Genomic DNA, 17,830 nt, shown 5'->3' with positions numbered 1-17,830 from the left:
ACAGTCACTGGACGCTGGTTGATGTGCTGTTCACAGAGCTGATGACATGCAGAGATCAGCTATTATTTTAGACCAGCAGCAGACAAGTTCTTTTCATCTGCCCTAAATCTATAAATATGGATGTCAATCATGGATCCTTTGCCAAGATTTTTCTTTTTGTACCTCCTTTACTGGGTACAATGTTTCTCTTGTGATGCTCTTCCTAAAATAAGGACAGTCTACAGACACAATTGCACAACAAAATAGAAATTTAATGTATTCACTAATGAGTGTCTTCAACACAAGTTTTTTTATGTATAAAATAAATAACCTTACCAATTCCTCCTCTCAAAATAAGGCATGCATACAGCTTCAGGGCATGTAAAGCTACACCTTATATTACATAGTACAACCCACAACACATTCAGCCAGGGTAGCCAACACATAAAGCACTCAGTTGAAGTGTTACAAGGGCCTGACAAATACATATTCTCTGTGCACACAATGTGAAACTGGTGGGATTAACACAACACCTACAGTACAGTTTAGCAATACACAATTAACAACTTAACACAGGGGTATCTCTATTTCGTATCCCTTTTGTAGGCTATTGCCAGTATCCTCATTTGTTCTTGCCATAAAATAAACAAAATCATCTATCTCTCTAAGTAGTGTTCTGCCGACCATGGTTAAAAGATTCCCGAATACATTTTTATTAAAAGCCAGGACTACTGCTTAATGCGCAAGAGGCAACATGCTGTTATTTCAAAGAATAAAATCAGAGGAATCCAGAGGAGTGTTAAAGATATATTAAAGAGTGCATCTGTAGGAAAGGTATGTAGAAATACAAAATCATTGAGATAGCCGGAACATAGTCACTAACTAACTAAAAAAATCCAGTGCTTCATAAGGAAGAGGGTGGCTGTTCTCTACACATACATACAGTACCAAGTGCAATACCTATCCCTCTATGTACAAACTTAAAGTTGGCAGTACATGAATATTTCAGAACCAAGGTGTTTCCACGACTCAGATACTTGACAATGAGCTTACAGAGGGAAAACTTACAAATGCTGTTAAAACGGCATATTTAGTGCAGTGCAAAATAAATAAAAAGGTAAATCTCTCTTCTCCCTTTTCTCTGATCGGGCTGTTAGTGGGAGGGCAGTGATGGAGCCACGGCTACCGTGGAAACCGCTCCATGAACATGGAGGACAGGGGTGGGCGGGTGGACCCCGCCACTGGTCCGTTGGCTGGTCGGCGGACAGAGCCTCAGTGTTGCTGTTGGCGCTCTAGCTCCCTCTGGCGGCAGCCCACGGCAGTGATGAGGGCAGCACCCTTGCCACTGCCATCCTCCGAGAGCAGGAAGGTGACATCACATTTGGGGGCGAGATCCTTCACAGACTGCTGCATGATTCTAGAGAAGCTATGAGGTACAGAGCAGGGCCAAGATGTTACACAACTCACATAATTGACACTTGTGGGGACAAGAAGACCTATGGGGACATTAAAACTTAATGAGGATGTTTAGTTCAATTAAATATATTTAACCCACGGTCTCCTAACTGGCTGTCCAGCCACTTGTGGGTCTGCAGCTGATTCCAGAACAAAACTCAGATAGAGGCATGACACATCCAGGCCAGCACTGGAAGTCTCAATTAAGCACATTCATCAGCTTCCCAGTGTTTCACAGGTTTTGTAATTGGGCAGTTCTACTGATATTAAATCTGTTCTACTGATATGTGAACAGTATATTATATCTAAATCTAAAGGATTTAGTGTTTACATTGGGTCATTTAGAAACAAATTCTAATTCAGAAACTGCTCATTTACAAAGTTAATTCTAAGTTCAGATGTAAAGCAGCTGAATCTGTAAGTTATGTCAAGCTCTCAGAAGCTAGAGAAATCACTGTAGAATATTAATGATTTAAGCAATAAGCCCCAAGAACCCGTGCTTTGCGCTGATTTTAGAACAGGTAAGGGGAGTTGTTAGGCACGACGCGAAGCGGAGTGCCGTTAAACCCCCTTACCTGTTCTAAAATCAGCGCAAAGCACGGACTCGCGGGGCTTATTGCTTTTCTAAAACTGTTACTACACATATTTGATATGGTTTCATAAATAAAGACAATTCAATTTAAGAAAAAATAGTTTAATGATAAACCGTCATTCTTCCGCCACTAAAAATTATAGTTCCTAAATAAATCGTTGCCACGCAACCCTTGAAGCAACGCAACAGCCAGATGTAACACTGGGTATGAAATGCGCTATATGAATGCCTTGCCATTCGCTGCGCAGTAATATGGAATGTAATCAGGTCAAATTGTAAGGTAATGCTGGATTTTACAACGGATTTTAGCCAATCACAATCAAGGATTTGAACAATCAGGTTTAGAAATTGCATTTAAGACTAAAACATTAGAAACTGCTTTACAATTTATCTTAATTGTATTTTAAATGCCTCACAGTCAATTTGCATGTCCTTTACCCTCTTCCAAATGACTTACTGTGGATGCAGTTTGTAGAGTGTTCCGTCCACCCCTACAGTGACGTCCAAGTGGTCCAGTCCACGGTTCTCCCGAATCTTGTCCACCACCGCAGCCATCCCTGCGCCGCAGATCTGGGCAGCCCGGCGGGACACCGTGCCACATACCTCCTTCACGATAATGGAGTCATCGCATGTGCTGTTCAGCCCCAGCTGCTGAAGAATGGCTCTTACCTGGAGCAGGGCTAGCCGGTCACTGGGGACACATTCAGAGAGATATCAAATGACCATCAGTTATGTATCAATGAAATCATAGGCAAGGCAAGGTAAGCTTATTCAGGGAGCATAATGCAATTCCAAGTGCTTTACAAATGAGCAGGTAAAAGAACAAAGAAGAATAAGAGATTCACAAAGGTATTACAACATTACAACTGTTAGAGAAAGAAAAGTAAAAGACTTAAACGTTAGCATGCATTCGGTCAATTAACAAATAGCATCTGAGAACAGTTGGGGTTTAAGTCTAGATTCGAAAAGGTCTAGCAGGTGTGTATTTCTGAAATATATCTGAGACGTATTTTGAATGATTTGCGTTTAAAAGTTATATGAAGTAGGAATGGGCATTTTAATCAAAAATACTACACCTACACCTACACCCCCTCCCCGCATGCACACACACACACACACACACACACAAAAAAAACATTTCTTGAGCATGTATTAAGTGTTATGGTGATGTGTGGGAATTGACACTAAATGTTTAAGTCTAATTGTTAATTGATCCCCTGGCGACTAAGTACCATAAACTATAATCTTCTGACATGCTTGCAGTGGGAATTGCAACCATTTATGTGTTTCCCATGTATAGGACACGCCTGAGTTTAATAGTCGGGGAATTACGGGATTCAAGCCTGCAAAGCATCGCTAAGTCAAAGATAGAAAATGACAATCTACAGTAACTGTCCACAATTCTGTCCAAAACAACTGGAAAACATGAATTTCAAGTCAAGTCAAGTCAAGTCATGTTTAATTGTCACACAGCACGACACACAACACCACACACATGCATTTAGCGGCGACACAGGACACACACACACACGCATGCTGATGAGGTCGCCGGTGAAATTTGCCTTCTGCCTTTAACCCATCCTGGAGTCCTTGTCCTTCCTCAAGGCAGCCGTGAGCAGTGGGCAGCCTTTTTTTTGTGTTGGGGTTCTATGTGGAGGAAACCCTTGTGAACACGGGGAGAACATGCAAACTCCACACAGAAAGGCCCTGGAGATTGTCCACCTGAGCACTGGAGGCCTGGGGAGAACCTACCCCCCAGGACCAACAGCGCTCCATGCGGGAATCAAACCCAGGACCTTCTTGCTGTGAGGCGGCAGTGCAAGCACCTGAGAATTTGTGCCAGAGTTGCCAGATACTGTGCTCTCTAGGGGTTCTGACTGATACATTTTTTTCTACAGTTTTTGCTGAAGAATGACTTACCTTTCAATCTGGGAGAGGAACTTAGTTTCGAAAATCCCCCTGGTTTTCAGAGTCTCAGAGACCCGGCCTCTAAATAGGAACCCACGCTTCGTCAGGTCGATGAGGATGTTGCGCACAATCTCTCCCAGGTACATACCACTGCACATCTTCTCATATCTGCAATGTATTGAGGAATTGTGAGGAAAATCCCAAGGGCAGCCTTAACTACTGAGGAATCACCAGATGAATGTGAAAACACTAACAGGAACCGATTCAGACTTACCTCTGTTTCCCTTCGTTGAGTGAGTTCTCATCCACTGCTCGGTCGTACTGGGTACGGATGTCGTCTAAGCATCCGTTGTCACCAAAGGCTCCCCACTCCATGTTAACACACATGCGGCCTTCGTCACCTTCCACAGTCTCGATGTTACGCACCTCCTCCATGTAGCAGGCATTACTTCCAGTACCTAGTGATGCCGCCACAACAAACAGAAGGTGTTTGTTTCATTTCAGAGACAAAACACCCTCAGCCATCAATTACCTGAGTTTGATGTACAAACTGAAGTACTTGAATGTCTAAACTTGACTGTTTAGTTTCTATCTCATCATCTTTCCAACGTTTCAATAGCCCTGGAGGCCAGAGGTGTCAGCAATCTAAACTGCCAAGAACAACAGCTAAGTTTCAGAAACATTGTCCAAAGAACATAGTGCAAAGTAATAAATAAAGAAATAAATGTGTTCATGTAATAAGTTGTTTATCCAATGCCTTTTAATACAAATTGATGTTTTGTGGAAAGAGCTGTTAGTGGTACCAGTGAATGGGTTCTAAGAGGGTTGCCTGCAATCAGACCAGTTAATGGGTGCTAAGAGGGTTACCTGCAATCAGACCGATTTCACAAGATGGCTCTTCATAGGCGCAGGTCATCATGGTTCCCACGGTGTCGTTAACAATGGCTACTACATCCAGGTCAAATTCCTTGAAGAAAAACAAACAAATCTGACTCACAAACACAAAACTTACAAAGACTGCACTCAACTTGTCGGAGATGGTATTCAATACACCACACTTCAGGTCAAGCACAAGATCAACCCAAATGTCAGGCCCAATCAGAATATCACATCACCTTAGCCAAACTGACATATGAGTGCACAGGCCACTCCCACACAGCAATATGTATGTATCTGAATAAATTAAACCATAAAGAAGTATCTGGAGTTAAAGCATATTAAGGTATCTGTAGTGAAATCTATTAAGGACTAGTCAGATGCAAAAATACAGCGACCTTGTGTGTCGTTCTGTAATTCAAAATGGTTGCCACACCAAATATCACTGAGTGACATTAATGCTTGTAGGTTGATGCTGATCCAGGCAGCATAGTCCAGATTAATTTTCCTCATTTCAAGTCAAAAAGCTAACAGGGCATTTCTCTCAACCTCCTCCATAACAGATCAGGCAGTCGCATACACCACTCGCATACACAACAGATTTCAGCACACAACACTTGTTCTCGTCCTTTTAATATGTAATAACAAACCTCTGCCGTGGGCAACCTGCAAATGTTAATAGAGCCATGCTTTTGAAACAAGCCTCAAGACACAAACTGCTTTCTGGACTTTTACCTGTCTCCCTCAGTTAATTCAGTCAATTTCAGCTTTTACAATACTTACTGGTTCTTCCATCTAAAATTGAGGGGCGAGGGAATTTAAATCCAATTGAAATATTACGAGCCACAGGAAAATAACACATAAATTAATCCTTAGTGCACACTCCCAAACATCTGGGTGGCTACAGTGAAAGGTCCCAACATGAACACTGCAGTATGTGTGTGAGAACGAGAGAACAGAATGCTAAACACAAGAGTGGAATGTGTGCTGTGTTCATATGTCCTGGCGGTCACCCTCACCTCTTTCCTCTTAATGCCTTCTCTGAGGAGCTCCACCACGTCCTCCCCCTCACAGTCAGTCGCCTTGAAGCCTTTAGTCCAGGTGACAAGTCTACCCTGCAAGGGACAGTTCACAGTTTCAGAGCTCAATCTTCATGTCCTTATGGAAATCCTGTGACACTGTGACCATTATGAAATGCAAGATGGATGCAATTCATTGAGTAAAATAGTAGTGGTAGAGGAGGAATGGGAAATGCAATTATAGGATAGCATAATTTCGGTTGGTCAAAGAGTGCTCGCTAATGCCGGTGTGTACTGCAGGCGTGAGGGGTACTCACTGCATCCAGGCTGGTCTGCTGGCAGGGGAAGGAGAAGGTGAAGCCCAGCGGTAAGCGAGCGTTCTTCATGCCCATGTAGTCCAGGAAGTCAGAGATGCAGTACACAATGTGATCAAACAGCTGAGGGGGAACAAAAAGACGCCTTGGATGTACTTGTGCGTGTGGATCACCAAGCAAACTGATAAGCCCTCTACAAGATCCTGATATACAGATCACAGTAGGTTACACTTGTAGTGCATACAAGGTCAATTTGAAAACAAACAAAGCTCTAATGAGCTGTTCCCATTTGAACAAAATATCAAAGTATTTTTTCTATGTATTTCACTGATGGGCTCATGAAAGGAGATGGCTGCATATCTATTCAGTGCTAAGAGCCAATTTATCTTGCCATCTAATTAGCCAATGGCCAAACTCCATTATGGCTCAAAGGCATTTGGCAGTAGCGTAGTCTGAGTTATGTCTCTAGAGTAACTGAACATTTCTGAGAATAACACATAAGCATTATTAATGCAGTCTGTTGTTGTTGTTGTTTTGGTGCAGCCCTCTGTGATCTAAGAACTGGATGTGAAGAGAGATGACTCTGCACAGTACCTCTTCTCCAGTGCCCTGCATGATCTCAATGGGGATGGCATAGATTTTGTTGTGCATCTCCACGGTTCGCTTCTTGCCACTGCGGATCTTCACCAGCAAAACTCTGAAGTTGGTCCCTCCAAGATCCAGAGCCAGAAAGTCACCGTTCTCTGAGAGGGTTGGTAAGGTAGAGGTGAGCGAGGACAAGAGAAAAGCGAGACAGACAAAGTTGTTGGAACTTACATGGTTCACTGGCCTTTTTAAATTAGAGACCAAAGGTGATATCAGTAGCTATATGAGCCCAAATCTAATGTCCAGATTGATTTGCATTTTGTTTAGTTAGAGGCCAACTCAGTTCCAGTATAATACAAGAAACAAAGAATAAGAATTAAATGGACAAATACACTGAATGTAAGTTATCTTAACACTGCATTTTAAATGTATACACTATTGCTTTATTTTAGCAATACTATCTTTCCTATATTTCAATCGCATATCAGAATTCTCTGATTTTTAACCTAATCAGGCACCTTAGCCTGTGGAGAGAGAGAGAGAGAGAGCAACAAGCTGTGCTCCTTGTTTAGCCTCTCTGGTAGGGGATTGAATCATTTGGTTAACTGCATTATTCAGACTGTGTGTGTCAGACACCTACAATCCCAGTCTGTTCTGTTTGCCAGACTGGTACAATACAGTGGTCTCAGCACTAAGTTTCAATTCCCAGAAAATCCAGGCAACAGGCAACAACTCCTCACATAACGAAATGTGATCAAATATACTGTCATGAAAGTAGGAGCTTCCTGGATCAGAATGTAAAATCCCTTTCCAGTATTTTACTCCTATTTCATTACAGTTAAAACCATTCTGGGTGGAAGTATCAGGTGAAGACACGACACAGGTGGGACAAAGACTTTTATACCTTGGCAAAATAAGCAGTTCACGATGAAGGGTATTTTGAAATAATGTATACGGTCATCATCCCCCATTTCATCTATAGTTATGTTCTCCCCTTGTATCTAATTTGATACACTTAGAATCTTTGTCATTTACTGGAAGCAACAACATGGCCACTGTCAACTCACCAGACCCATCTGGGGTAGTGCGCACGAACGTGGGCAGCATCTTGACGGTGGCTGTGTCGTGGGTGTCCTTCTTCAGACCCCTCTCGATCTCAATCTTCATCCTCTTCTTCACCTCCAGCAGCTGGGCCTTGCTGAGACGGAACTCTGCCAGCGTCTGAGCGATCTGCCGTGACTGGTCCGCCAGACGGTACGCCACGGCGGTCACCATGGCGGCGCCCTTACCGCTGCCACTCTCGGACAGCAGGAAACGCACGTCTGAGTCAGGGACCAGGCGGCGGACGGTCTTGTGGAGACGTCGGGAATACCTGCATGGGCACAGGACGTGTAAGGGTGCCAGTGGTAACGCTCAGCGAAGCATACCATGGTATATTGTATATTTACTAACCCTAACCCTAAATAAGGACAGTGCAGTGCCTTGCACACATACATCCAGTACGTATTACAATGGCCTGGATTGAGAGGGTAAACAAACTTGGAAAACAAGAATTCAAAATAGAACTGTTAGCCGCCATGTCGTCAGGCACTGGATGTACAGGCACCTTGGGTTTAAGGCTTTAGCCAAGGGTGTGAACTGTGCCTTGTGTATTCTGACCCCACTGAAACATCTCAGTGTGGTCTGCAAGGGGGTTTAACTCTTAAGCTTCTGTCTGAACACCTTATCACTAGGACGACTGCCAACTGCTTTCAGGTACTTGACTAACTATGGTTGTGTTATTTCTGACTTCAAGTTTGAATTTCTGTGCGAATTGCTGACTTCCAAGTTACAATGAATTTCCGTTACAAAAATAAAACTTTACAGAATGAATAATGTGAATTGGACCTGTTGCCAATGGCAGCGGTCATTCATTATTTGCAGTGGTCATTATGAAGAAATAATAGACCTCCGAACGTTTTATGATCCACTCAATTCAATTGAAACATTCTGAGGAGCTGTATAATAAAGCAATATATGTGTTCAAAAAACTGGTAATGGACTCCATATATGAGCTGATATGTTAACCTCAATCAAGATAGTTTTCATAAAAGGATGTGCCTCTGTCAAGATTGTTACCGTTGGGGATGATGTTCAGAGAAAATATTTTCTTGAAGGGGAATATCAATTTTATTATTTTACCTCCAAATCAACGTCCCCATTGATAGCACTACATAAGCATCTAGCATTGCTTACCCCTGCCTGTACAGGAAAGCAAATGTCATCACCACTACATTAAATGCACTTACTGCGGGTGCGTCTTGTAGTGACCTACTGCCTTAAAAGCACTTACTGCGCGTGCATCTTGTAGAGTTACCTTAACCCTCAAATACCTACTTTTTACTTTTTTTACTTTTAAATGATTATTTGATTTTACCCATTGTTAATTTTCCTGTCTGTCAGTCATCACTAATCGATGCACTTTCAGATCACTGTGATATAATTGAAGGTTTTTTATTTGTTTTTTGCATCTTGTAGAGTGACCCGCTCCACTTAAATGCACTTACTGCGGGTGCATCTTGTAGAGTGACCCGTCGATGCCCACGGTGGTGCGAAGGCGTGGCACCCCCTTGTTGTCCTTGAGGCGGTTGAGGATGGCGCCCAGGGTGGCGGCGATGAGGTTGGCTGAGCGGAAGGACACGATGGTGCAGATGTGCTGCACGGCGACGCAGTCCTCGTCAGACGGCTCCACGCCCAGACGGGTCAGGATCTCTTTGGTTTTGGAGAGGCCCTCTTTGCTCCTGCCAATCACAGCACCACAGGAATGAGCTGACTGCTATTTATTTATGGTGGCGGTCCACACAGTCAGTAACATTTGCGAGCTGCTAACCAATTACTCTATTTTCATTGTGTATTTTTTTAATATAAATTACACACTTGTAAACATAACCATAACTTATAATGGTGTTCTAGTATTAAGAATAAATCGTGCTCAATCTACTCAATGTTTTAATTTTCATTGGCACGTTCATATATTTAAAACAGTGCAGGATGTAAAATGAATATAACGGACTTACTTCTCCATGGCAGACACATGCTTGGTCTCGATGGTGCCTTTGGTCAGGAGCTCTGGGGTGATGCGGCCCTCAAACAGCTGGCTCTCCTTGGCCATCTTCACCAGGATCAGTCTCACCAGCTCCCCCATGTACATCCCGCTCACCATCTTCTCAAAGCTGTTCCACAGACACACAGTTACCATCAGTACTGCATACCAATTCTTTCTCTGATCACCATCTTCTCAAAGCTGTTCCAAAGACACACAGTGACAATCAGTACTGCAAACAAACTCTTTCTCTGATCACCATCTTCTCAAAGCTGCTCCACAGACACACAGTGACCATCAGTAATGCATACCAACTCTTTCTCTGATCACCACGAATACCTGGCAAACTCACACTTTAGAAGTGATTAAGTGTTCATGTTGTTGTCTTATTTTGAAGCTATTAAAACAGTTGAGGCAGATACTAAGAAGGTTTGTTTGGGTGACGCATTTCATTTAAATGGCCTCCATTAGGACCCAGAGGTCTAGACATCCATTAAAATCAAACACAGAATACTAAAGTGAGCTGTGTTCTTTGTGAAATGTTAATTCATGGATAGCCAACAGCCAACACAAAGGCTGCTTATAATCCAGCTGACAGTTGCCCCAAAGAGAACCAAGTTGCTTACAGCTGCTTGCCAGGGTTGAGGGACCCGCGGTCGATCTCACGGTCAAACTCGGTGCGAATGTCCTCCAGCGTGCCGTCGTCTCCGAAGGCGCCCCACTCGGTGTTGATGCACATGCGGCCTTCGTCCCCCTCCACCAGGTCCAGGTGCCTCAGCTCCTCCATGTAACACGCATTGGTTCCAGTACCTGAGGACCGACAGCACTCCGTGAGTCATGTGACATGATGACTGAGGAGATCACTTCAAAATGGCCTCTCAACCCAACCCCAAATGGGTGCTTGTATCTAGGGGACAACACTTTGATGCAGTGTGATGCAGTGTGATGTGTACCAGACAATATAATCTACAGTGCCCTGATCTGAGCTGCTGTCTGTTAGTCTGATCCTGTATCATGCTGTCAGCTTTTTATAGATAGTAACCTCTGCTGTAGCTTAATCCACTGTTGCAAATAGGAAACTGGGATATTTGATTTACTAAAAAAACAACTGTGAATGTATCATTATATTCATATAATTTATACATTCATAGTTTTGGTTTGAGAAATATAATGGAAATCTTTCATAAAAGATATAGATATAAAACAAATTGAGGTTTTTGTGATGTTATTGTTTAAGAGATGTAAAAGCTATAATGACATATTTAAGACCTGCAACACGATCTTTGGTAATGTTAGTGATAATATACATCCTCTCATGTTCTGTAACTCAAGTAAAGGCATCCCAAGTGTTCCATAAATGGCAACAGAACAGATGCATGATGTAGCATTCTCATTGAGTTGCTCATTAAGATTGTCCATTGGATGTGTGTATTGGTACTATAGTCTACACCAGCAACAATCGACTTACCTATGATGATGCCAACTTCACAGCGCTGGTCATCAAAGCCACAGGTCATCATGGTTCCTACTGTGTCATTGACCACGGCCATGATGTCTGCGTCGTAGTCCTGCGGAGACATTCATTTTTGCTGACTAACTGTTGTGTCTCTGACATAGTCACCTTAAGGCACAATTACATGAAATGATACTAATGGCAAATGAAGTAATACATCAAATCAAATGAAAATGAAAATGAAACTGATACTGACACTTACCCCGCGTTTCTTGATGGCTTTGTTCAGGAGGTTGACCACGTCCATGCCCTCCACTCCGCTGACTTTGAAGCGTTTAGTCCAGGTCAACAACACTGCCTGCAACAACCGGACGCCACAGGTGATCAAACTCACAAGTAATATCAATCACATCCATCTCAGTGGTGTGACGTGTTTTACAGATCTGATCATGATGGCCAGATGGTTTCTCATGGATCTGCTCACCTCATCCAGCTTGGTCTGTGCGCAGGGGAAGGAGAACGTGAAGCCCACGGGGAGCCTCTTGTCCTTGATCTTCTGTTTCTCCATGAAGTCCCCTAGGCACTCAGCTACATGGTCAAATAGCTGCACAAATAAAAACACAAATAGACTTTTCCTACACAGGGTACATTTCATTCAGTAACCACTTCCCTCTTAACCAAGGAAAGATAAATGTCATACTTACTATATGTCATGCACATTGCACATACTAGAACACTACTGTTAACAGTTTCTCAGAGTTGTATCTATTTTGATACAGAAACTCAATACATGCCAAAGATCACTAATACCAATTCTGCTAATTCCTTCCACCATCATGTAGCAGCAGGAGATACACCAAAGGAAGCAGGGGGGGGGGGGGGTATCTGGTATCAGTGTGAGGCAGGGGTGTAAGCACCATGATGCCGGTGTCACGTGGACACTGACAAGGTCTTTCCACATACTTCCTGAAACTTCCTGAACACACGTGGCACGTGTGACCTTTAAGAGAGCAGACGTCCAGTGAGCACCAGCCCAAAGGTTTACCTGTGTTCCGTTCCCGTGGATGATGTGCTCCGGGGTGTCATACACCTCCGTTTCCATCTGAACAGTCTGCTTCTTCTCGTGGGATACCTTCACGCGGAGGATACGGAAGTTTGACCCCCCCAGGTCCAAAGCAATGAAGTCTCCCTTCTCTATTGAGGCAAACAGACAGACAAACAGAAATCCATAACAATATTAACAAACATATAAATCATGATTTACAAGCTCAATTAGGTGACTGAGTGCACTTCATATTGATCTATATTGATCATTATATGTACCGTGAAAACAAAGTGAATTTCTGAGCACTGTAGAAAATTCATTGCCCCCTCCATGGTCACAGAGTGGTTTAAAATAGTTATTTGACTCAGACATTGCCATGGGTTTAAGACTGACCTATAGATTAAACTCTCTCTGAGGGTTTCAAGTGGTCTCTCTGTCCCCTGCGTGATTCAGTCTATTTATAAGGTGAGAGATGATTTCAGTCAGCCCCCACATACCCCTCCCCAAGCAAGGTCCCCTGACCAGTCACGCTAGACTGGCCCTTGGCATTTTGGGACAATCACCGGATGATATTTCTCTCTGGCAGCGTGGTTTACAAACAAGAGGGGGGTAATTTGAGCAGTGTTGGCAGAAAGCCAAGAGGGAGCCGCTCTAGAATGAATACAGTTGGCACTCCACTCGCACTTTCAGTCTTGGCTACAGCCTTATGAAAGACACAAGAAGACAGAGAGGGGGAACGAGCGAGAAAGAAAAGGAATAGAATGCAGAAATTACACAACCGTTTAGATGGTTACACAGCTGTTTAGATGGTTTTCAGGCACTATAAAGTTATATAATAATTAGTATCATAGATAGTTACAAGGCTGCTAAAGTACACTGGACACTGCTAAATTTCACATGCAGGTGCCATTTCATTTGGCTCTTAGTAAGTATTCACATGTTGCGTAATCACTGCCATTGCAAAGCATAATTTGTCTGTATAACAAACACTCTTTTAATGTAATCCACAATTACATTAACATTATATTATGTATAATTACATGTATAAATGTTTGCGATTGTTTGTTTAAGTGTAAACTGTGTGGATGGTATTTAAGTGTTGGAGTGTAAACTGTGTGAATGGTATTTAAGTGTAAACTGTGTGGATGGTATTTAAGTGTTGAAGTGTAAACTGTGTGGATGGCACACAGGCTCAAAGCATAGGAGCAGAGCAGGAGTGTCCATCTGTCCACCAAATATGACTTGCTCAGGCCTAATAGCCTTATCTCTAGCCAGCCTGGGTGCAACGACTGATATCAATGTCCTCCATATTAGTCCCTCCGTCTGGGAGACCTAGCAAAGCCATTTGACATTTAAATCTCCAACTGGGTAAAGATCAGGCTTTACAGCACGCATCTAGGCTTTTTACCTGATCGCAGTGATGAGAGGATTCCAAGGGAGATACAGATAGAGAAATAGATAGAGAGGGGGGGGGGGGCTGTCAACAGGGATGCAGGGCAGTTGGACACTGCTGCATTCGATTTGGATAAACTGAAAAAATGTTCCCGTTGGTCTGATAACCAATGCCTTTGCTTGGCCTCCGTGAGTGACATTTTATTACTCATTTTGGTTTTTGTTTTTTTAAGAAAAGGCACTGTGAAGAAAAAGTACATTTTCTCAGGAGATGTCTTAAACTTGTCCATGACTACTATTACTTAAGCACATCTTGTACATTTATTGACTTATACGGAATATAGCAGTGCATTGTACCAAATAACAATGTAAAGTTCCCCACCTCATATTATATATTTATTTTTATCTTAAATATCTAATCTCCCTACTGTACATGCATGTTGAAACCGTGTTTGCTTTTTAGTCAGAATAATGGAGACAAAAATGCCATATGACCAGCAAAAACTTAAACACAGGGGCCACCTACAAAAAAGGATAATAATAATAACAATAATAATACCACATCACAGCTACTGCTTCTGATACACAAACGCTTACCAGATTTTGTGTTGGTTGGTGTGTTTATGTAACATGTGATGTGTAGACAAGCAGAGCCCTGCACCGGACTCAAACTCACAACCTAGGACATGGGAGGAAGGCATGCTAGCAAGGACGCTTAAACCCATGGCTGCTAGTGTCTGTCACAATGAGCAGCACTGAGTCAACTTGCCACCGTTACATTTACATAACTGGATATAAATTTGTGAAAGCTGTTTGCGATTCCATATACTGAGGCAGGTCTGTCTGCATTCCTATTTCACATGAATTCAGTGAGTCGGCATCAGTGTGAGATGCTCTTGTACTTGTGAGACCGATGCTCCTTGTGGTGTTTTGAACTAGCCCAGCACCTACCTGAGCCGTCAGGGATGGACCTCACGAAGGTTGGCAGCATCTTGACATTGGCGGTGGGGTTGGTGTCACGGGTTAGGCCGTTCTCCATCTCCCTCCTGAAGCGACACATGATGTCTCGCAGCGTCTCGTCCGAGAAGCGCATGGAGTACAGGTACTTATCAATCTACACAACGAACAAACGCATGGATACAGGTACTTATCAATCTACACAACCAACAAGTAGAAGCACACACAGGATAATCATGGTGACCAGAAACACATCATAATTTCCACTAGGCTTGTCAAAATAATACATTCATTTTGATGACTTCATTATGGAAAAGTAATTTAATTAATAGCACACTATGATAACAGTTTGTATTTCTCCACTGCTTGTTTTTAAATGTGGAGCTAGCATCAATGTGTTGGGCTAGTTGGGTAGTTGGGTCTACAGCCTCATCTTGGAAATATTTAAAAACATTCCCTCATTTTGGAGTTCAAGATGAAGAATTCCAGAACTTAAGAGACACCTCTGGAAATCCCAAAAGGTAGTCTAAATTGTAAAATATTGTTAACCATAACTGTAACAAACACTGTTATTAAACTATACTGTATAACAAAAAACCAAGACCAAGGCAAAGTCAAGTTATAAGGTTTGCGTTTTTTGGTGACATAAGTTTGCAGGCTAGCAAGATTTGATCAGTTCTTTTGGATTACTATGTAGTCTGATCTTACCTAAGTTAGTTAGTTCACTATTTTTAGACAAACTATGAGATGGGTTAATCAGGAATAAATAAAATGTGTTCTTCAGTCAATAAAGTAGTAAATATATACTTAAGTATTTTAAGTATCATTGGTCATCATCAAGCCCTGATATTGTGTGGTGAACGTCACACCGCCAAGGCTTTTCACTTTGTCACTTAACGTCAATGGCAAATCTGATGGATTTGTAAATGCTTCCCAGGGCAAATTGTAATTCATTTAGATGAATGAATCACAAAGCATGACATTATTTTTTTAAAGACCTTGACATACCTAATTTAAACACATAATAAGAGAGTACTGAATAAAGAAATTACTAAAACACTGAATTGTAATTGTTGCCATAGACTGGACCAATTGCAGAATGGAAATAATTACAATTAATTCTGATGTACATTTAAAAAAAGGCTTTATCGATGTATATTATATATTGATAAAATGAATCATGTGAATCCTTCTATCATTACATCGTTTTCTGACATTGGGCAATGACTGAGGCGACGCAAATGGGTTCTAGCACATCTGCACTGCAACATCTGAACCTAAGGTATGGCCCCTCTGCACGTAGACCAGTCGGACATATCTAATTTACAACACGCCCGGTTTTCACTTCATTCGGCCTTTTAGAGAAATCCCCCTTTCGCATTTTTCCTGGAAATTCCGAGGGCTATTTGGTAGCAATTCGGTTCAGCCAATGCATTCATTCAACTTGACACAATGCTAAACTGTTCAGTTTATTTCATTCAAATAATATAAAACACACGGCCCTGTATTTATGAGGGGTGAACAAAAAAACTTAACTCGTCTGTATAATCTGCTCTAGAGAAATAGGAGGAGACCAGGTGCGGTCACTCCATCCCCTTTGAGCAATTTTTGACCAGTGATGAAATGGATGTGGAGATGAACTCACAGACTCACAGACTCACGACTCACAGACACCTGTCTGCTTCCGCATCTCCATGACAAGCTCATGTCCACACCCAGGATACAAGAGCATCACTCTTTCGGCCAATATTCCAAGCATAGGCCTACTCTGATTAAATTACACTCAAACATGGCCATTTTGACCACTGAGAGAATTCTATCAGATAAAATGACATGCAACGCCCAGAGGAAGAGCATTAGTATGCTAGGAACATCAACCGGTATCTATGGCTGTATTTCGGCAGAAACTGCCATGGTGATTCATGCCTCATTCGCCAATCACTTACCTTTTTAGCCCGGTCATCTTTGAGCTCAGTAAAGTAGTATGCTAAAAGCTGAGCAGCTATCATCTTTGCTACTCTTCTGAAGGCTGTCAGCAGTGGAGTCGGGGCGCAAGAGAGACAGATAGGCTATCCGCCTTGCTTCGTCGACAGTTTTATAGAGCAAAACAGGGTTTACCCTTCCTATACTCTTGCTATCCAATCACACCTCTAACGCTGGAGATGAAAAATATAAGAAAACAAGACACAACGACGTCGTTGAAGAACCTATCACGGTGCCTGTAACGGCCCGGCCTGCAAGTTGTCCTTGGCTGATGCGCAGAGTCTCTGTAGCCGCTGCTAGAATGGTGGTCTGCTCTGTACTACGCAGCCCCCAGACTGGACTCTTATTGGTTGAACGGCGTCTACGCACAACTACGATAGGAGAAGAGTTGGGGCAGAGAGCGCGCGCAGAGGGAGAAGGAGGGGGAGTCCGGAAAAACTCGTGGATACCCATATAGACATATAGATGTCTATGGATACACTGCAAGCAGTGGCGGGGCGCACGTTACGCCTGTCACGTCGCTGCGGTTGCCCCAGGGAGTGTTTGGAGGGGTGGAAGGGTTGATAACGTGACGTCATACCCGGGTGTAACGTCACGTTTCTCGTTTGACATTGGGGTCGTGGAAATCCTTGTGATGTTGGTCGTGAGATCAGCAGTAGGAATAAATTAAGCGTGAGCACCAGATCACATGCTTTATGCATCAGCAACAGCAAGCTCGGTTGACCGTACGAGCGGACTTCCAGGGACGTTCAGGGAATGAACTAACTAATGCCCATGACACTACCACAAATCACAAAAACAGTAGGTTACAGTGATGGCAGCTCTGAATTTCTGGACCACCGTAAAAGTCTTCAAAAAGTCACGAACTGCTTTTTCAAAGCGTCCTTGTCCTCGGCTTGACAATGTAACCAGTAAGAGAGTTGCAGCCGAATGCATTTCTGACGGTGTTTTCAACCTCCATCACAACCTGATTGAAATGTTTTTATTTCCTCAACTATCTCTTGTTTTTTAGGCAACAATTGTCAAATTATGAGATAATGAATGACAGTAAGAAAAAACTGTACGAATTGTTTTCTATATTTTAATTGGATCAACATTGTGTCTTTGATAATACAGAGCATAACATTGTGCTTTCATGTCATTTATTCTAGAATGAAAACTAAAGTTTGGTTCAAGAGATTGGATGGGGA

At 42.6% G+C, this 17,830-nt stretch overlaps 1 protein-coding gene across 2 annotated transcripts; it reads right to left on the bottom strand.

The window, feature by feature from the left end:
- Nucleotides 1-236: 236 nt before the first annotated feature.
- Nucleotides 237-16,940, bottom strand: LOC308382833 (hexokinase-1). 2 transcript variants are annotated; one of them, XM_080860354.1, is made up of 19 exons: nucleotides 16,604-16,940; nucleotides 14,652-14,814; nucleotides 12,309-12,457; nucleotides 11,748-11,867; nucleotides 11,526-11,621; nucleotides 11,279-11,378; nucleotides 10,437-10,620; nucleotides 9,785-9,940; nucleotides 9,275-9,508; nucleotides 7,796-8,100; nucleotides 6,738-6,886; nucleotides 6,147-6,266; nucleotides 5,830-5,925; nucleotides 5,594-5,605; nucleotides 4,802-4,901; nucleotides 4,209-4,392; nucleotides 3,947-4,102; nucleotides 2,484-2,717; nucleotides 237-1,405 (listed from the first exon to the last, which is right to left on the bottom strand). In XM_080860354.1, exons 1-19 carry the CDS (start codon nucleotides 16,664-16,666, stop codon nucleotides 1,252-1,254), a joined length of 2,775 nt encoding a protein of 924 aa, XP_080716480.1. In that variant the 5' UTR covers nucleotides 16,667-16,940; the 3' UTR covers nucleotides 237-1,251. The 2 variants fall into 2 exon arrangements, with proteins under 2 accessions (XP_080716480.1, XP_080716481.1); XM_080860355.1 differs by lacking the exon at nucleotides 5,594-5,605.
- Between the last annotated feature and the right edge of the window lie 890 nt (nucleotides 16,941-17,830).

The sequence above is a fragment of the Sprattus sprattus genome (genome assembly GCF_963457725.1).
Source record: "Sprattus sprattus genome assembly, chromosome: 1".
NCBI lineage: Eukaryota > Metazoa > Chordata > Actinopteri > Clupeiformes > Clupeidae > Sprattus > Sprattus sprattus.
Note: the sequence above shows the minus strand (reverse complement) of the source record. Positions and strands in the feature narration are given on the sequence as shown.